At 36.9% G+C, this 21,101-nt stretch overlaps 1 protein-coding gene across 5 annotated transcripts in view; it reads left to right on the top strand.

Annotated features, from left to right (window-relative positions):
- SMARCA2 (SWI/SNF related BAF chromatin remodeling complex subunit ATPase 2) overlaps positions 1-21,101 on the top strand; it is a 119,846-nt gene that overhangs the window by 21,914 nt on the left and 76,831 nt on the right. For all 5 annotated transcript variants that reach the window (XM_084505414.1, XM_084505412.1, XM_084505411.1 and 2 more), the window contains 7 exons: positions 2,965-3,294; positions 4,114-4,215; positions 7,635-7,884; positions 12,926-13,052; positions 14,257-14,430; positions 14,656-14,829; positions 19,427-19,597. In XM_084505414.1, coding sequence (XP_084361540.1) covers positions 2,965-3,294; positions 4,114-4,215; positions 7,635-7,884; positions 12,926-13,052; positions 14,257-14,430; positions 14,656-14,829; positions 19,427-19,597 — 1,328 coding nt within the window. The remainder of the gene's footprint in view (positions 1-2,964; positions 3,295-4,113; positions 4,216-7,634; positions 7,885-12,925; positions 13,053-14,256; positions 14,431-14,655; positions 14,830-19,426; positions 19,598-21,101) is intronic.

Genomic DNA, 21,101 nt, shown 5'->3' on the forward strand with positions numbered 1-21,101 from the left:
CTCTGTGTATTTTTCAGAACTATCTGTTATTTTTTGCCACCTCATAGAACTCCTCTGTTGCAAGTGTTTTGCAACTTTATCATTCAGTGCTTTTGCTGTCTTCTGTTCTGAAGATTAAACTAAGCTGAAGAGTTTATCCTGTATTGAAGATAAAATTTTACGTAGAAAATGTAGAGGAAGTGGTATTTGATATTTCATCCTGAAACAATGATGTAGAGATTTTTAAAAACAGAATGTTTACTGTGGGAATTCATGCATGCCACAAAAATGCATTTGACGAGCTTCATGGCAGATGAAAGTTTGTTTGCAGAGTTAAAAAGGATGTCCTTCTTAACTGTACACAAACATTCTTAAGCCTTGTGTCTTTAATATTTTCTTTTGCAGCATATGCTTGTTAAACGCAATCTTCATGAGTCTTCATGTGTCCTTATTCAGAGCCCATATGTACACACTTACCTGTAGTAGAGTGATAAGATAGGTATATAGTTTATGAGGATAGGGCAGTTAACTATTATTTCACATCACTAAATCTTCTGAAAAGTTTTAAACTTAAAAGGGAAAACTTCCATATAACTTCTCAAATTTTAGGTCCTCTAAGTGCTACGTTTTACAGCCTTTACAAGATGGAAAGGCCTTTGTTCTTTTCTGAGATATTCGATTAGAATGGTTTTAAGTCTTAACTCTTGCCAAGCCTTTTTTCCTTATTACTAAGAATCTTAGTACAAAGGACTTTGAGGGAGAAAGAAGGTGCAATTAACACACATCTAGAAAAGTAAAAGAATTAAAAATTAAAAAAAAAAAAAAAAAAAAAAGCATATTTCCAGAGACTCGTCTCTACAAAATAGTCACAGAATTGTAGCTGGAACTGCCAGGACTTGAAACAAGTGCTCAAAATCATGTCCGACAATTCTCATTTCTGTAGTACAGATGGATTTCAAGATCCTGGGTCTGAAATGTGTCAGTGATTAAGGAATATATAACTTGGAAAACATTGAAGGGGAAATAAACTGTTTTTCAAAAGGCAGTTTTGAAAACAATTTAATTCAAAGTAGGTGTTATTTTAAAGCAAATTCTGAGATTATAAGTGTAATAGTATTGGATAAACATAGCAATAAATCTTGCATTTTTCAGGTATAAAACAATAATGCAATTTTGTGGTGGTGTTGTGGTGTAGTATTTGTTGTCTTAAAGCAGTATTCTTAGCAAGAGGAATTTCTAGCTTCAGCTTCTAATAAAAAAAATTAAGGCAAAAGTAACTGAAAGGAGATAAATAAGTGAAGTAAACTTAAGGTAATTTATTGTTGATTTTATCACTACTAATAGGTGGGTAAACAGCTTATGTAATGATCTAGTAAATAACTTCAGTAACTAACTTTTGAAGATTTTTTTTCTTGAACTCATCACCTTACTTTCCTAATTTTTCTCTTAAATTGTTTAATTTTTCTTATTCTTATCAAAATCTTCTTTCTGGTCTTCATCTTTAGTTACAAGATTGAACCCAGTCCGTTTCTGTCTTGTTTTATTTGGCCTTTCTCATTACAATACCTTTACTCCTCTACCGTACTTCGATCTCATTTTCCTTTTTGAGGAGAGATCCTCAAAATCCTGTGTTCTTTTTCCTTTATTTAGACATCCAGAGATATGTAAAGCTTGTAAAATATTTTCATCCCCAGAGGCCCAGCATCGCTAGACTTTCAGTTCTTTAGCATTCTCATCCATCTACTTGTAGAAATTCTAGTGACTTACAGCTTATGTCGTCTCACAAAAGAGAATTTGAGACTGAGATTTTGTCCAACGAGAATAGTGAAGCTAAGGAGAGGTCAAAATTAATTTTTATTTTGTTTACGTGAAGTTTGGAGTTCCATATCCCTTGGCTTGGTAAAGCTAAAGCATATGAACATGAGCCAGAAGATTTCTTGATACTAGTTTTAATTTATTTTTTAATTATTATATATGTGTTCGTGTGTGTATACATACATATTTTCAAACTGGTTAGAACGTTATTTGTGCTCCACAATACCAGAGTGAAGTGGGTAAATACCATCACCTTTTTTCACTGTTGGTAGACATTTAAAATCTAGCTGTCTGTAGCACTTTACCTGAAAGATCACTCTTAATATTTTTTTCTGATATGTTATGTGTTCTTGATCTCACCAAAAACCTATACCATCTGTTTTCATGGATGAGTCACAAAATTCTTGGAAATATGTATTATGTGTAGTTAAATTAAGTGCAGTTAAAATTTAGACATAAAACTGCTATAGAAAGGCACAAGCACCATTTGATTCAGAATTGTGCTTGCTCTCTCTGAGTTTTATTAGAGTACTAGTCTTCAGCAGCTTCTTTAGAAGATGATTTTTGTGCTGGCAGTTGATGTTCCAAGTTCAAGATGAGCACCCAGATGGTAAACAGTATTGAGTGTTCTTCATCTGACTCAAAGCCTTAATCTGTATATATTAAGGAACAAATGTGTAGAAACCAAATACTGCCTATTTCTATTTCTGTATTTTGGAGAGGTTTGGCAAAGAGGGTCAGTAAGGGTGAATAGGTGTTCCTTGACATTTGTACATCAAAAAGACGCTACAGCATCCAGCTGCAAAAATGCAGAATCTACTGTGTATTTATTGTAGTGAAATACTTGTCTAACATTCTAGTGAACCTGTATGCCATCCTGATGTTCCTGTGTTCTATTTCATGTTCAAGTTTGTCTTACTCCAAATATGATAGTAATTGTTCTTTCCAGGAGTAATTAAACCACAGAATCATAACTGTTCAGACAAGAGGTCACGTAGCTATCTTGATACCCCAGGCGAACTTCTGGTGGCACTTTGCTCTTGTAGAAAATACTACAACCATCCTGACTTGAAAGACATTTATATACTCTATGTACTACTACTGAAAATTAACGGAATTTAGGTTTGACTACACAGGATGGTAAGTTTGCAATCATCTCATCTGTTCTAGGTTATATGTCTCCGCACCCATCTCCACTAGGAGCACCAGAACATGTTTCCAGTCCAATGTCTGGAGGAGGTCCAACTCCACCTCAGATGACCCCCAGCCAGTCAGGACCCATTATACCTGGAGACCCACAAGTTATGAGTCAACCCAACAGAGGTCCTTCCCCTTTCAGCCCTGTACAGCTGCATCAGCTGCGGGCTCAGATTCTAGCATACAAAATGTTAGCTAGAGGTCAGCCTTTACCAGAAAACCTTCAGCTTGCTGTTCAGGGAAAAAGGACCCTGCCTGGCATTCAACAGCAGCAGCCTCCCAGTGCCTTCAACAGACAGTCTGGTAAGTGCACCCAGGCCTTGTGTCACTGCACAGATAATTTTTGGAAGTTCTTGTGGAACATTATAGAAACATGTGGTGTTCAGAATTGTAATTTCAAACAGTTTTCTGGCCTCTGGTTTTAACCTTAAGCAAGTGCATAAAACATCTCTTATTAATAGGATATTGTCAACACTGAAATTAAAGTATCTGCCTTGTTATGTCAGATATTTTTTGAATGCTAATCATAATAATTAATTGATCACAATTTTACTATTCTTCTTAAAGTGAATTTTCAGTCTCCTGTCATTATGGGGAAAAAATAGATACGAAATCTGGAGCAAGCTGACTGAAGGTAAAACAAACCATGTATAGTGTTCTATCAAGTACGTAACATGAGGAAAAGAAAATGTTCTTAGTATTCTTTTTCTTCTAATGGTAATAGATGTTACGATGTAGTAAGCAGGTACATTTTGGTCCTAAGAAAACTGGCACGTTAAATACCGTTTGTAGTTTCTGAACACTTCCATTACTGAGCTAGCATTAGAAACTGAGCACTACATGTAAGATGGTCTTGTTTTCTCGTTAGTAATGGTTTTAATAATTCCACTGGTCACTCAATTTCAGTGCATATGACTTAGCTACCAAATAGAGGGTTTTTTTAGATGTGATTTTAATATGCTTCATTATGTATTTTTTCACAGTAGAATCTTCTCAAAACCTTGTTTAATGCACAAAAATACTATTTGTCTGAATAGAGTAGCATGCTGGAAAGCAGCTGATTGTTGCATGCTTGGAAATGCTTTTTATCTCAACACATTTCTTTCCTATGTCAAATTTTAGGTATTGGGTTACATGCAATGAGTGGTACTGCAACTGGACCAGGGCCTGCTCCAGGAATACCCGGACATACTGCTGCCATTACCCCTAAAACTTGGAGTGAAGGTATAGAGGAGTATAATATATTTTTTTTTGTCATACACAGAGTTATGGTTAAATGGTGTAGGTAGAGAGTACAAAAAAGATGCAGAAAAAAAAAAGGGAAAGTAAGAAGTCATACAGAAGAAATAGTGTAACCTTTACTGTGCATAGGACTTAAATATCAAGGAGAATCTAACCATTTATTCATCCATGAGTGATTGACCAGATGAAATTATTGCAGTTGTTAGGCAGCCTGAACATAAAGCACCTTTTTATAATCAGAATGAAATATATAAGCTTCCTGAGGGACACCCATAAAATCTACTTAAGTTATGTTCTCAGAATGCTTAATTGCAGGAAACTTGTCTTTAAAACATATTCTTTGTTACTGTAAACAAAAGTATTCAAGATGTAGCAGAATGAAGCATTTTTCTTAACTGGGTTGCTTTGAAAGTACAGTGTAGTCTTTGAGGTCTAATGAACAGAGTATCATCATTTTTTTTCCACATTTGATAATAATTTTTGAATCAAATAATTTGTGTTTGGATTTACAGGCTCATTTTATGGTTTGAAAGTAGAGTAAAAGAAGGATTGTATTGAAAGTAATTAGAAGTCCCTAATAGTAAATTGTTTGAAGGGTTTTGTTGGTTTGTTTTTTTCTTTGAGAGATTTAAAAAGAAATACAATATTATAGACTTGAGAATAACACATGCTTCTCATGCATTAGAAATCTTATGCAGTGCTGTTACTTGTGGGTAAATCTGGGGACAGTGATGACTGTGATAGTTGATGTCATAAAAAAAAAAAAATCAGTCATTAGTCAGCTACTTAGGGCCACATAAAAAGGAAATGAAATAATAGTATGTAATCAGATGTAGAAGTGCTTTTCTTGGAATACTCCCAACAAATATTTACAATTTGAGTGGGATAATAAAGAGGGTGAAAAGTGTTTCTTGAGAGGTTGTATGTATGAGTTTATCAGGCACAGTGCCTTCTAGCTCAAATGCTGTGACTGAAAAATGCTGGAAGGTGTATAAAATCACTAGATGGATAGTTTTATTTAAGTAATCCAGTATGCCATAATAATGTATTTGTCCTGTTCAAGTATAAGCTGCTTAGAGTTTGTCTTTTTTCACTGCTGTCTTTGATAGGAAAAAAAATTCTGTTCTTGCTTTATCTGTTACAAGGATTTATTTGACGCATTTTTAAAGATTGTGTTTATTTCTTTAGATTTATTTTTCATTCATTATGAAGTCCTTCATGGTAGTGTGTGTTCTACAGTTTAATTTGCATGATTGACTGAAAAGTGAGACTACACAGGGGCTTTTGGTGGCTTTGCTGTCTTTACTTTTTTTTTTTTTTAAAGCTGAAATGCAATGATGAGGTTCAACAAGAGCAAGTGTAGTCTTATATCTCTGATGAGGAATAGCTGCATGCATCAGTAATGGTTAGGGGCTCACCTGCTAAAGGGGAGCTCTGCAGAGAGGGGCCTAGGGGTCCTGATGGGAAACAGGTTGGCCCTGAGCCAGCAGTACGCCCACGTGGCCAAGAAGGCCAATGGCATCCCTGGGTAGATTAAAAAGAGTGTGGCCAGCAGATAGAGGGAGGTTATCCCCCACTTCTACTCAGCCCTGGTGAGGCCAGACCTGGGGTATTGTGCCCAGTTCTGGGGTCCCCAGGGGAGTTTGGACTCAATGATCTCCAGAGGTCCATTCCAACCCCTGTGATTCTGTGAAAATGGCGAAGTTTGTGCTTAAGTTCCATTTCTGGAGTTTGGAGCGGATGTGTCAATGACAAATGGTGATCTCTGAAGACTAGGAGTCTTTTTATCTAGTTTTCAGAATGTTGGATTTGTTTATGTTGATTACAAACATAATTTGTAGTTGTTTTTCCTGGCATTAAATTACTATGACTCCTCAGACAATTAAGTGACAGCTTAATTGTTACTGTGTCTGTTGTTGTCAGTGACAATTTTTTTCATATCTGAATGCATGGGTGACTTGTTGACATAATGATGTACTGAAATACGTGAAAGGTAGTGTCTGTAAATCATCTAATTCCAATCCCCCTGCAACTGGCAGAGACTCCTTCCACACAACCAGATTGTTCAAAGCCCCATCCAGCCTGGCCTTGAACACTTTCAGGGATGGAGCATTCACAGCTTCTCTGGGCAACCTATAACCTGTTCCAGTGCGTTACCACCTTTATATATCTAAAGGATATATAAAGGAGAACATTCTTTACTTTAATCTAGATCTACCCTCTTTTAGTTTAAAGCCTTTACCCCTCGTGCTGTCACTGCACTCTGACAGACTCTCTCCCCAGTTTTCTTGTGGGCCCCCGTTATGTACTGGAAGGCTGCTCTAAGGTGTCCTGGGAGCCTTCTCTTTTCTAGAATGAACCAACTCCAACTCTCTCAGCCTCTCTTCATAGCAGAGGTGCTCCAGCCATTTGATCATCTTTGTGGCCTTCCTCTGGACTCGCTTCCACAGGTCCTTGTCCTCATGTTGGGAGCCCCGGAGCTAAACACAGTAAATGACGAGTACTGTATTCGTATTAACTGAGGAGTTAATTTGAAAGACCACAAATATAATGAAAGTACCAAATCACCTTTCCTATGAGAAAAGGCTGGTAGAGCTGGGACTGTCCATCCTAGGAAACAAAAGGCTCAGGGAGATTTTATAAATCTACATGTGTATAGGTACCTCAAAAGGTATTTTTGAGGGAGCAAAGAGTATACAGCGAAGCTCTTTTCAGTGGTGTACAGAGACAGGTAAGAGGCAGTGGCTGCAAACTGAAATAAAGGAGGTTAAGCCTGAACATTAGGAAGCACCTCTTTACCGTGTGGGTGACTGAGCTTAGGCATCGATTGCCCAGAGAGTTTGGAGATCCTTGGAGATCTTCATAAGCCATCTGGACATCATCCTGGCAAGGAGCTCTGTGTAATCCTGGTTGAGAAGGGGGGTTGAAACAGATGAACTCCAGAGCTCTCTTCCAACCTCAGCCATTCTATAATTCGGTGATTATAGATGTATTCTAAAGTGGTGCAAGGACAACAAACAAGAAGCAGACTTAGATCTTAAGGGAAATAAAATCACAGAATGGCTGAGGTTGAAAGGGAGCTCTGAAGATCATCTAGTCCAAATAGAGCTGTTTTGTCTTCTAATGCTAAACTTAAAAGTCAGCACGGGTGGGTAAATAATGACATTCATCATAAAGTTTCAAGTTTTTTTTTCTTTCAACCAATTCCTGCAATGTGTTTTGTACTTCCATTTTAATGCTCTGTTTTTTTAAATACAGAGTAAAGTCTATCTCAGTGTGTGTTTTTTCTGGTAATTTTGTATGTTGGTCTTAGCTTCATGCTTTGTCTTCAGAATCCATCTTGAATTTATTCCTATATTCCAAATTTCATGTTATAAATAAATATTTTTTTTATGATTCAGGCCAAACCCCAGATATGAGTGTCTCCACTGCTCCTCAAAAGGTTCCCGCACCTCCACCTAGCGGAAGGCCTTCTCCTGCCCCTCCTGCTGCCCAGCCTGCTGCTGCCATGCCTGGACCTTCTGTACCACAACCACCACCTGGACAGCCTTCACCCATTGTTCAGCTGCAGCAAAAGCAGAATCGCATCAGCCCTATCCAAAAGCCACAAGGATTAGACCCTGTTGAAATACTTCAAGAACGTGAATATAGGTAAAAGTGAATAACGTAATTCAAATGAATAAGCAGATTGTTGTTTTGCACTTTCTCAACAGGTAGTCCTTACTATCAAGTATTGTAGTGACAATCATATAAATCAAGCTTCCAGAGAAGGGACCATGTCAAAGAGAAGTACAGAAACATCAAACTCAAATTGATAATTTAATTTCACCTCAAGCTACAACCTAGACAAAGCATACTGGCAGTATCGTTGCAAACCATCTAAGTTTAAAAAATGCTCAAGTTCTCTGCTGTGTTACTATGTTACTTGGATTTTTCAGAAAGCGGAAGTTAGGAAATCAAAATCCTTGTAATCTACAGAGAAACCAATTTAGTGTGGTAAGTTTTCAAAATTACAAACAAATAAGGAAGGGAGCAGTGGAGGTCAAATGGGTGGCCAAAGCAAAAGCAAATTGTTAGTGATCATGGTGTTGACTGGACTACCAAAGAATAAAGAGAATATTAAGGATGACACAGGCAAGATTAAAGAAAAGGTTACCAGGAAATACGGTCTTTAAAAGTTGTCTCTTGAGTGCCCTAATTAGTTGATGAATTACATTCATAACAAAGTGTAGAGGATAGCATTTCTTGTAGAACTAGAAAGAGACTTCTCCTGCCCTTTTCCTATCAACAAGGCCCTTGAGACAACAAGAGTTGTCCTTCAGAATCTGCAGGCGGAAGAATCTTGACCTGCACGTATAACATTTCTAAAGATTATCAACTGGGGGGAAAAGACTTCACATAGCATATTGTTTGGTTTGGACTAATGAAATCTCTTCAAATTCCTGTTTGGTAGAGGATACATGCTATTGTGTACACTTTCATTTTTTTATGGATCACTTGTATTGTTTCTGTATTAGAGTATGTCTTCCTTGCACACATTACAGTGCTGTAAAGGTGAAATACTTTAGTTTTTGCTATTACACTAAATAAATCACATCTATTTATTTCAGTGACAGCAATTCTTTTTCCCTTCCTTGTTACTAGGATGTTATGTAGTTTGACAATTTATCAAATAGGCACATACAAGTACAGCACAGTGTTCCTATCCATTAACCATGTATTAAATAGACTGCTGCAGATGGAGAAGCAGTAGTGGACCTATTAACAAAATTCCTGGGTCTGAAAAAGCTTTGAATGGGGTGTAAAATAAGCATACTATTTCTTCTCCCTGAAACTCCTTGATCCATTTATTTAAAAAAAGTCTCTGGCATAAATTAACAGAAAGAAAGAAAGTGTAGAGTTAATGTTGTAGTAAAATTCACATGGTTGTGCCAAGAAGCTATTTGTAGCATGTGTTAAAAAAAGGATTGTATGATAATACAATCTCTGTAAATCTCTGTATGACTGGCTGAAGGTGGATAAAAAGATACCTAGATATTTAAAATCCTGAATAATGTAATAATTCTAAAGTATTTATATGTGGAGAGCTGTTAAACTTGTGGTCCTTAAAATCTTGCTGAGGTGATAAATTCATACCGTGCTTTTTTTTTGAAACTCCCCTTAACACTTCTTTCAAAATGAGTGCTGCTTTTCAGTCTTAGTGAATAGGTGATCCCTTAAAGCTAATTATATGCAGTGTAATTTAAAGTTACTCTGCGATATGGAAAGGCTTGTTTCCATCTTATCATTAATTTAAAAAAAAGTACTTGTGTCCTGTGGACTGTTAGTACCTTCTTTCTGTTATCTGCAAAATCTTTGTGTATATTCGTTACTTGCTGTATGGTGTCCACTCCAGAGTTGCTGGAATGTGCAAGAATAACCTTTATAGTTGACCGCAGTTAACGAGGAAGCGGTGTACATCACTTAATTGCAAAGGGATTTGTGTGTAGATACGTTAGCCACTTTCTTCATGGATGAGGATAAATTGCTGAACTGCAAAGATTAATTAAATGTATCATTTCAGTAAGATAAGATCATATTCCTCAAGTCCTAGTAAAATCATCTGGGAAACTCTTCTTGAATTCCATTGACTTAATAGCAGTTAGAATTTTTCCATGAAGACAAGAATAGTCCAATAAAATACAGGCATTCTCTTTAAAGATTTGAAGGTGGCTGTAATTTTAAAACACTTAAAGCAGTTGTGGCATTCAGTTGAGGTGAGATGTCTGCCATGAAATTCTTTTTAAAATCCTATTGACTACCCAGGAAAATTCTACTGCTGTTAATAACCAAGGCAATACGTTTAATACTTCCAGGAAAGACTGAAAGAAAACTGCCAAATAAGTTTCCTTTTTTTTTTTTTTTTTTTTTGTTTAATACATAACTCATTTGGCTTCCATTTTTCTTTACTCTTTTCTATGTATGCTTTATATTTTCATTAATATGTACATATTTTTGACCAGGACTTTATTTTGAGAACAAACCTGAGTTTCTGTGAGAGTTTTCTGAGTTAGCATCTGTACTGACTTTGAGATACTGTGTTTTGTCTTGTTGTTTGTTGTTTGTTTTGTTGTTTTTTTTCCTACTCCTTCCATGTGGCTGTATTGTAAAAGGATGATAATCACTCATGAAAGAGTAAGTGTTGCGAGGGTAGCTCAGTGCAAACCTCTGTTCTTCTGGTTACTTCAGCATATGGAGGAAAACTTAACATTGAAACACTAAGTTGCATTGTATATAATAATACATAATAAATATAATAATTTTATGTGTATTTATTCATGATCAGCCTTTCAATAAAGCAGGATTGAGGACAAGAAAGAAAATGATTAGCGGTTTGAAGGCTCATTTATATGGAGTGGACTGCTCAGTGTGATAATGGGACGTAACAGCACACTGTGTAAACTTGCATTATGTTTAGTTACATCTCAAGGAGATTGTATATTTTGATTTTTTTTAATAATTTAGATGATAAAAATGCAAACTCCAGCCCAACTTTGGCTTTTAATTAAATTTATAATGCGTAAACTTTTATGTTCAGGAGGCACTTTCATCTATTTTCTTACCAGAGTTAGGCTAACAAACCAATTCTGACAGAATCAGTCAGCGAACACTTCACATCATGTTTTTTTGCAAAATGCTTTGTCAATTTAGCTATCTAAAACTGTAGGGAATAGTAGGAAAAAGCTAGATTAACGTCTTGTGCTCATCTCCTTGTATAGTGCAAGAAGGAATACTCTATGCTAGCAAAAAAAAAAAAAAATCAACTGAAAATATGTTCAGTATTCAGCTGCCTTACTAAGTCCACAGCTCAAAAGGGGAGGCTGGGAAGGTTGTGACTGCTTCACTCACTAAAGTTCCTAGAAGTCAGTGAAACCAGGATCTGGCTATAACTTTTTTAGGTAATTGTTTCAGAAGCATGGCAGCTATTTGGGTAGTGAAATAAATCATAGTTGTGATTGATGATTACATCAATGTGTGAATAATCAACAGTCTGAGCACCCATCATGGACTTAGAATACTAATGGTATTCTGTTTGTATGCCATGGCTGCTTTTCTGTATGGCTATACAATAGCACATCTAATCTCCAAGGAAACCACATAATTCTCAGAATTTTACACCTTTAGTTGCACAAAAATGTCTTCTCAGTAACTGGAATGCCCAGTTCCAAGTGAAGTTGTAAAAAGTGTAGACTTTTTTTTTTAGTGTAGTACAGCCTATTTAAAGAACAAAATGTACCGATGTTTCTAATGAAACTCTTTCTGGCTAGGACAGTAACTCTTTAGGTTTTACATTTCAGTCTATGAAAAACTTAACTAACCCAATTTTGCTTCAATTATTTGTTCTCTTGAGGGCACATAGTCTTCTGCAGTTATGCAGCATTACATACTTTTTCTTCAGGAACTTCAGAAATCTTTGGGGAAGACAAAGTATGTTGTTCTAGAATTTTGGGAAGGAGTACTGTTACAGAACAGATCTTGTCTGCCACTTTACAAGTGATTCTAGTTGTTTTTCAGATTATACATGAGTCATTATGCACGTAACTACTCTGATACTAACTCCATATATCAGGTGTAGCCGTTTTGCCTGATATGTGATCTACTTTCCAGCGCTAAGACTTACATGTCAAGTGTATGAGAATTTGTGGCACAGTACACAAACCACAATGTGGAGTGCTGAGGGGGTGAAAGGCAGGGGAAACATGGAAAAGAACACTGTATGCAAAAAAGCTCCATAGGAGTGTTTTCTTTCTGCCTTCACACCAGTTCAAAAGTCCTCATCACAGAAGAACAGCAGCCTGTTCTTAATGTGATCTGATGTTTTGGGCTTCAGGAAAATAAAGAAAATTGAGATTTTTGTGAGTCCTGTGCAGTATAGGGAGATAAAAGATATTCCCATTCTTCAGCTTTAGGTTTTTGATTTTGGGAGAGAGAGGACTCTGTTTTCTTTCTCTCTCGTTTCCTTTATCTCCCTCTTTCTTGCTGTCTCTCCTATTCCCTTTCACTTTCTTCCTTGCTCACCCACTTTTCCTCGTGCTTTTGTGCTCACTATTTCATTCTCTCTCTTCATGTATTTCGAAAATGAAGGGCACTGAATCAGTTGAATTGCATGCAATTTTTGGATGACTTAGAATTTTGGGGTCTGTTATTTTTGTGCTTCAGCAAAATTTATAGTTCACAAAAATACTTATTGTAAATAAAACCACGAAACCTATATAACTGTTAGCTCTGTGATCTTGATTTTCAGTGTGAAAAATATAATAAAACAAGGTTCTTATGGCTTGTCCATTATTCTCTTTCTGTTGAATTTGCAAATGAATGCAAAAGGAGGTTGCAAAGGTAGAGTGCACAAAACAATACCCATCAAAGAAGCCTGAAAACAGAATCCTGGATATATAAGTAAAACGCAGTTTCTAAGTTGCTTTTCTTGCATGTCTTTTTGGTCAAAATTAGAAGAAAGGCTGACAAGTATTTTAATTAATTGACAATTCATGGAAAAGGATACCTAATCTCCATCTCAGCAGAACTCTTAATTTAGAAACAAGTGGTAAAAGCCAAATCAATACCTGAGATAAAATGCCTATTTTATTTGTGTCATTTTGATAACTATTTAAATATTTTTCCTAATGTCTTATCCATTTTTGTATTCACTTAGGCTTCAAGCTCGAATTGCTCACAGAATCCAGGAACTGGAGAACTTGCCTGGTTCTCTGCCCCCTGATCTGCGAACCAAGGCGACAGTGGAGTTGAAAGCACTTAGGCTACTGAATTTCCAGCGTCAGGTAATGCCTTTTGCTTCGAGAATATTGTTAGAGATTATAGTCAAATGTGTATGTGTTACGCAGGATGAATTGGCAAGAGATCTTTACAACAGTTCTGAATCTAAGCAGGAGATTTTGTATTAGAGCAAACTTTACTGATAAGCATGTCACAGAAATTGGTTGATTACTAAAAATGCACAAGAATTTTCTCCATCCTGCTTTATTTGCCAGTCTAAAGTAACCATAGAACCGTGCCTTTTATAAAGAAAATGATAGTAGCACAAAGAGAAAACAAGCAGAACAGGTTGCAAATCCATTTTCAATACAAATCCCCGTAGACATCTCCTGGACATTCTTTATACTTGTCATGGGTCCTCTTGCTCTGGGAAGAATTGTATGGTGATGGTATGTGGTATTTCTTACGAACTGTTTTCAGAATTTTCACGGTAGCACAGACTTTGAAAATTAAGCTTAACAAGATCACACATAAAACAGAAGTTTGGTCTTGAATGTATGTATCAGCAAATTAATTTCAGAAAAAGAAACACAGTGCCAGACTCTTCTGGGCCTCTTGCTGTAGGTTTTTTCAGCTAGTTTGGAGGACTAAACATGTGATTTGGCAGGTCAAGCAAAAATACTACCTGACAGAAGTCTCTGCCAGTAGTTGTACTATGATGCCTGAGTCTTCCTTCCCACTGCCCTGGCAGTTCTTTGTAATGAAGTTTTGTTGGAGGTTAAATGAAAAGCATCAGGCTTTCCCTGCTGCAGTGCTGGGACTGTGGCTGTACTGTTCCAAGCCTTTACTGTTTCACTCTCCCTGCTGTCTCCTGTGCAGCTGACAATGAAAGGAGTTGTCAACTCTGTTCTGCTCCAGCTCTAGAAAGCATCTTATATATGTTGTTCATTCGTGTTTTATTTGGATGACGTAACATCTTGGCTAGGTCCTTGCATTGCAACAGAACATTTGTGATTTGTGCTATCTTGTTAAGAAGGAAAAAATTATGAAGGATGAACTCTTTGGGCCACCCTGTGGAGGCTTAAGATTTGTTTAGGGAAACAGATATATCTGCTGCAACTGTGTAGATGCTGGCTGTTAGTAGAACTATAATAAGGAAAATGGAAGCTGGGGTATTTTCTGCTTATTATTTTACTATGCCATAACAATGCTTATGGTTGTTTTTCCATGTATCAAAACTGTCTATTTGGTTTTTTTACCCATTGGTAGTTGAGACAAGAGGTGGTAGCGTGCATGCGTCGTGACACAACATTGGAGACAGCACTGAACTCCAAAGCCTACAAGCGAAGCAAGCGACAGACTTTGAGGGAGGCACGTATGACAGAAAAGCTTGAGAAACAGCAGAAGATAGAACAGGAGAGGAAGCGTAGACAGAAGCATCAGGTATTTTAACTTATTAGCTGTTTGTCTGGTCACAGAAATTCAATTTGCTTTGTTGTGATGATCTTTCCTTTTATGTATTTTATTCACATTTAGAGTTTTTAAGACACAAAAAACCTCCAAATCGTGAAATAAATAGGAAAACAATAAGATTATAACTTCTATATTCCTTATTTCAAAGCATATGCTTTGTCCAAGTGTCTGTACTAACTTGTTTCCTTTTTCTAGGAATACCTCAATAGTATATTGCAGCATGCTAAAGATTTCAAAGAATACCACCGGTCAGTGGCTGGGAAAATTCAGAAACTTTCTAAAGCTGTGGCAACTTGGCATGCTAACACCGAACGTGAGCAGAAGAAAGAAACAGAGAGAATTGAGAAAGAAAGAATGAGAAGACTAATGGTAAGGAATGGAGGGAGAGATATGATTGTGTTAGCTAAAATCACAAACTCTATCCTTTTTAATGCTTCATATCCTGTCTCAAACAACCACCTATTTCCTTTGCAGAGTAAATGCTCTATAACTCAAAAAGTATCAATCTAAAACTGCTGCACTTCGATTTCTGATGATGACACTGTTCATTTTAACCTGTAACTACTTTTTTTTTTTTTTTTGAAGTTCTCTGTCAAGAATAATTGCTTTTTCTATCAGCTTGAAAACTTAGCACAGCCACTAGTGTACAGCATCACTTAATCTAATTAATTTCGTACACTAACATTTTTACAAAACTGCAGGGAATATTTGCCCACTATATAAATACTGTGTTTTTTTTCTAGGCTTAGAGTTTTTGAAGCTTCCGTTTGATTATCTTGTTCATGGCATTTCTTAGCAACTTTTACATAAAACTGATTTCACATACAAAAATACATAACTCATAACAATGAGTGTAAAGGGCAATCAGTACTACCCATTAATGCTTCAGGACCATACTGCTTCATGCTCTTTCATAGTTTTCTCTTTTTTGCACCTGAACAACATCAGTTTTATCCTTTTTAAGACACAGTAAAATGATTTTGGTGTGTAACTGTGTCTTGTCAGAACACTGTGGGATTGATGAGTGGGCTGCCTACGTTTCTGGAGTTAAAATAATTGTGGAATGTAATGTGTATGGGCAAGTGTATGAGCAACTGGGACTGGAAAAATGTCTTCAAAACCTTGGCTAGCTCTTTGTTACCGCTAACTAACACTTCAGTAGCATAGAACTGAATAGGAATCGACATCTTCGAAACAGAGATGGTAAAAAAAATAAAAAATAAAAAATAAAAAATAAAAAATAAAAAAAAAATTAAGCGTCTAAAGAAAGTAAAGCTCTATACCCTGTTCAAAATCTATTCCCGTCATGAATTAAAGACTGAGCAGTTTGCTTTTAAAAAATAACAAAACAAAATATAGAAATGATTAAATATAAAAATGATAAAAACTTAGAAATAAAAGCACATGCAAAATGTAAATAAGGGACTTGCACAAGAGAAGAACAAATGTTTAGACCCTAGAGTGTTTCTGAAATTTGCATACTAATCTGCATTGTCAAGCAATTTTGTAATTTGAGATGGTTACCAGCAGTCTGTGTACTTCAGTTGTTAAAATTTTAACAGAGAACATAAATATAACTGACTTAAAAAAAAAAAAAAAAAAAAAAAAAAAGATAACTGATGTTTTAGAAATATTTTAGTACGTTGTTTTTGAGGTTGAGCTTAAGTGTAACGTATGATAAAGTAAATAATGACGATGTTCACTACTGAAAAATTAAGCTGATTTGAATGTCCAGAAATGACAAGGAATACCAATGCTTTCTCCTAAAATTCCTTAGCCAAGGCTTTTGCTTAATCTCTTAATATATGTAAAGGTCTTGATAGGCATTTTCAGTCTGGGAGTTTCCGCTCAGAAGTACCTGCCCCTAGTGCTCATTTAAATTCTGCAAAAGAGAACTGTCTGTTATGTATGTTGAGTTGCTTTGCCTATTTAGTTTCAGTCCACCTGTGGTATGTTTTTAATTTTCAGAGGTGTATTAGAGATTTTTACAAACATGCCTGCTCAAGCCCTTGGTGTAGTGTGATATAGTGAAAACGTGCTGTGTCTAAAACTCTTCACATATACTTTCCCATCAGTTTTGAATTCATTACACGGATTGTCCTTCATTGGCTGTGATTGGAGATGGTGACTGTGTCACAGCTCATAAATATTAGTATATATTACATGCAAGAATGGTCATTGGTATGATTTAAAAGGAAACTGTCAAGACAAGCTTGAATGCGTGAAGGAAGTACCTTGGCCAGATTACATTGACTATTTGTTCAATAATAATAATAATAGTTGTAAAAGCTTAGCTTCTGAGCATTGTAGTTCTGATGGCTTAAACTTTACAACAGAAGTTTATGAGCGATTTTACAAGCCGAATTTCAACACTACAGCTGTCCTTTGCAGCTTTTTGCAGTCTTGGTATCTTTCCAGAAAGGCAAGAGATTGTTTGTGTCTCCAAGAGTGCACTCCTTTAAAGTAATCATCTTTAAAATACTTCATATTCATATTTATTTTAATACAGAATTATATACCTCTTTGATCTCGTTTTGGCTAAAATTGACAGTAGTGTCTGTGCTGCTTTTCCTTGTGTTTTTCTGACGTGCTCAGACAGCGCGTTGTGTCTTCACAACACATAAAAATAATATTTCATAGTATGTCTTAATCCTAACTTGTATCCTTATGGCACCATGTACGTATGCAAAGTTTCCAGAATGATTCAGAGATGCAGCTGATACGGTGAATCCTTTCTCTAACAGTGCTCTGTATCAAAGACAAAAAACCACAAAGGTGATAGGAAATCTACCGAAAAGAAAATTTCCTTTTGACACCTTAAAGAAAAGGTTCTTACTCTTACTGGAAAAATGACCAAATACAAGGTCACCATCCAGCTTCCATGTTCTTCCTCTGGGTATGAGTTACCTGCACTTCATGTCTTTGAAAAGACATCACAGAAGATTTACCAAGTGTCAGTGTTTCAGTACAGTACAGTCACTAGTCAGGTCCCCTAGGGCTCCATTTTAGGGCTAGTTGTTTTCAGTAATTCTACAAATGAGAAGGATGCAGGACTCAAATGTATGCTAAATAAGTGTACAGATGATGTAAAACTAGGAGGAGCTGACTCCTTTGAGGGTAAAGAGAGGCCTTGCAAAGAGATGTTGACAAATTAGAGAGCTGGGCAATCACCAGTTGTATGAAATTTAAAGAGAGGAAATGCTGAATTCTGCTCCTGGGATGGTGCAGCCCTGGCTATATGCACAGACTGGGGGAAGAGAGGCTGGAGAGGAGCCCTACAGAAACGGGTTCTGTTTGATGGCAAGTTGAATATAAGCCTGCAGCATGCCCTGGCAGCCAAAAGGGCAACCGTATCCTGCGGTACATCAAGCGCAGCATTGATAGCTGGTTGAGGGCAGTGATTGTCCTGCTCTGCTCTGGTGCAACCTCACCTCAAGTATTGAATGCAGTTTAGGGTGCCACAATATACAAAAGACGAATTCTAGAGAAGAAAAGGAGAGCAACAAAGACAGTGAATGGTCTAGAGGTCAAGATGTATGAGGAGTGGCTGAGGTTACTTGGTTTTTCAGATTAGAGACTGACGAGGGGCATCATGGCAGCCTACAATTTCCTCATGGGGGAAAGTGAAGAGGCAGACTCTGATCTCTGCTCTCTGGTGCCAGCAACAGGACATGAGGGAATGGAGTGAAGCTGGGGAGGTTTGGGTTGTTAGGAAAAGGTTCTTCACTGAGAGAGGGTGTTTGGGCAGTGGAACAGGCTCCCCAAGGAAATGGTTATAGCACCAAGGCTGCCAGAGTTCAAAAATCATTTAGACAATGCTCTCAGACATATGGTTTAATTTTTAGGTCATCCTGTGGGGGTTCAGGTGTTGGATTGTATGATCTCTGTGGGTTCCTTCTAGGATATTTAATGATTCTAGGGCATCGTAATTTCCTTGATGTGGAGGTGTTTTTTTTGTGATTTTTTTTTTTTTTTCCTGTTAAAACTGTTGTAGATTTTCCAATCATTCCGTGAGGGTAGGACGTGTTCAGAATTACAGAATCCCTCAATTCCAGAGTCACTCAGGCTGACCATGAACTCGGGAGGTTTCTAGTCCAACCTCCTTCCCAAAGCAGTGTCAGCATAAAGGTCAAACCAGGTTTCTCAAGGCTTCTTTCAATCATGTCTTGAAAAATCTCTAAGATCTAGAAATGGCATAACTTCTCTGGGCCTCTGTTGCACTGCATGACTGGGGGAAAAAAGTGTCTCCTAAAATCCAGTCTGAGCCTCCACAGTTTCAGCTTCAATCAAGGTCTCTTCCATGCTAGGGAAATTTGAAGCAGTATTTACAAGTGGTCTGATGAGGAACGAGCAGAGGAGGATATAATCACTTCCCACGACCCTACTGGTAACATTCCAGTTGATACAGTCCAGGATGCTGTTGACGTTCTCTACTGTCAGGCCACATTGACAAATCCAGTTCAGAATAAATTGACTTCCATGGATGGATGCAGTGGAGTTCTTCACCTGCCTGTGTCATTGTCAGGACCTCTAGGACTCTGTCTTTGAACTTAATCAGGTTTGTGTTGGTCCATATGTGGCCCGTTTATTTTGCTTGTTCAGGTCCTTCTGAAGGACAGCCAGCCCCAGCACATCAACTGGTATCCCCTGTTTTATGTCATCTGGAAACCTGACTATCGTGAAGTCTTTTATCTGTTACTCTCTATCACTGACAGATGTTAAACACATGCCCCAGGTAGACTTCTGTGGCATCCCTCTTGTTACTGGCTTCCAGGTAGGATATGACCCTTAATCCAAAGCATATGACTCTCTTGGCGTGGTCATCCAGTCTTTTCTTTATCCATATACTTGTCTAGCTACACAGATTGTAATGACATAACCCAAGATAACACATGATTATAGAGAGAGGAGTTGTTGGTATTCAAAAACATTTCTGTTATGGCTCATGTTTGTTTTGTATTATTAGGCTGAAGATGAAGAAGGCTACCGTAAGCTGATTGACCAAAAGAAGGATAGACGCCTGGCCTACCTATTGCAGCAGACAGATGAGTACGTGGCTAACTTGACTAATCTGGTATGGGAACATAAACAGGCACAAGCAGCCAAAGAAAAGAAGAAGAGGAGGAGAAGAAAGAAGGCAAGTAGTTATATCTGACATCTTTAAGCCATGTCTTCTTTAAATACAGTTTTAATTTGATTAATATGGTGATCTCCAGTGGTCATATACATACCAGTGTATGTAAAGTCATCAACACTGCCTAATCCTTAACACTGAGTGTACTCTTCTTTCTCCACTGAAATCTATAAGAAATTTGCTGACACTAATTTCCAAGAAGACGAGGAGGCAAGACTAGAAAATTGTGGGTGGTTGGCAAAGGCAAAATTGGGCCAGGTGTGTAAATTAAAATTAAAATACTCAAACGGATCCAATAGATCCAAAATGAGTTGTGAGAAGGTTAAAAGAGTCTTGTTTACATAGTTGTTACATGCAGGAAAACTTGCTTAGACCTACTTATTCTGAACTTGGCTCAGTCCACCTTGTAGGACCATTGCAAATAACTCGGAAGAACTTGGGTAGGTTTATAATAAAAAGGTATTCTGCCAGTAACATGTTCATTGTGCATTCTTACCATTTAATTGAAACTTCTCAAAATTATCTTTGTTCATACTAAATATTTTACCATGTCAGAGAGACTGGTTGTGGAAACAGTTTTGAAAAATTTACGTTGTGTGTGAAATGATTACTAAACAATGATTTGCCATTTTGTGTCCTATAACTATCTTAAATTTCTTGCAGGATGGATTAGAGGATTTTTATAATCCTTTTCTGTGCCTAGTTTGCTACTAGTTACTGATACAAATATAAACATATCTACATTGTTTATAGGCAGCACTCCAAATGTGCTAATAAATACCACGATATAACAACTTGTAATTTTGAAGATGAATGACCTCAGAAATACTCTGTAGTTTCTCCTGTCATTCTCCAAAATGTCTGTAATTTTGTTGAGTATGTTGTTAATATATAGACACAGTCCCCTGCCTCCACAACTAAGATGTAATTTAAATGGAGTTTTTGACCCACAGTGCCCATGAGAACAGACCTGATTTAGTGTACAGAATTCACAGTAGAGATGGTGCTTACTGAGAAAGTGTGATGTATACATGCACTGCTATAACAAAATGTTTGAATTCGACTGTCTATTTGGCTGTTTGCCTCTGTGATGCTCAGTTTAGCCGAAGTATGTATGAGGAATAAAATCCAGGCCTCTTCCTGGCCTGAAAACTAACCGAAAATTAGTAGAAAAAAATCTGATCTCTGTCCTGATCAACTGCAACTTATTGCTTGTGATGATGCTCTCCATTAAGCTTTTGCTCACCTGTCAAGAATATAGGAGTGCACGCAAATATTATCCTTTTTTAAAGAGTTATTTATAATTCTATGTTTTTTTTTTGTTGCATGGCTGCAGCACTCGTTGAAGTTAGTAGCTGCATTGTCATTTCCCTGGTCTTTATGTAGTATTTCTATTCTTAATACATTTCCATGTATGTTTCATAATCCATATAAAGTTTAGATTAATCTACTAACACCAGTAGTGAAGTGTTTCGTACTAAAAGAGAAATAAGAGAAGAGAGGTCTT

This window comes from Aythya ferina, assembly GCF_964211825.1.
Source record: "Aythya ferina genome assembly, chromosome: Z".
NCBI lineage: Eukaryota > Metazoa > Chordata > Aves > Anseriformes > Anatidae > Aythya > Aythya ferina.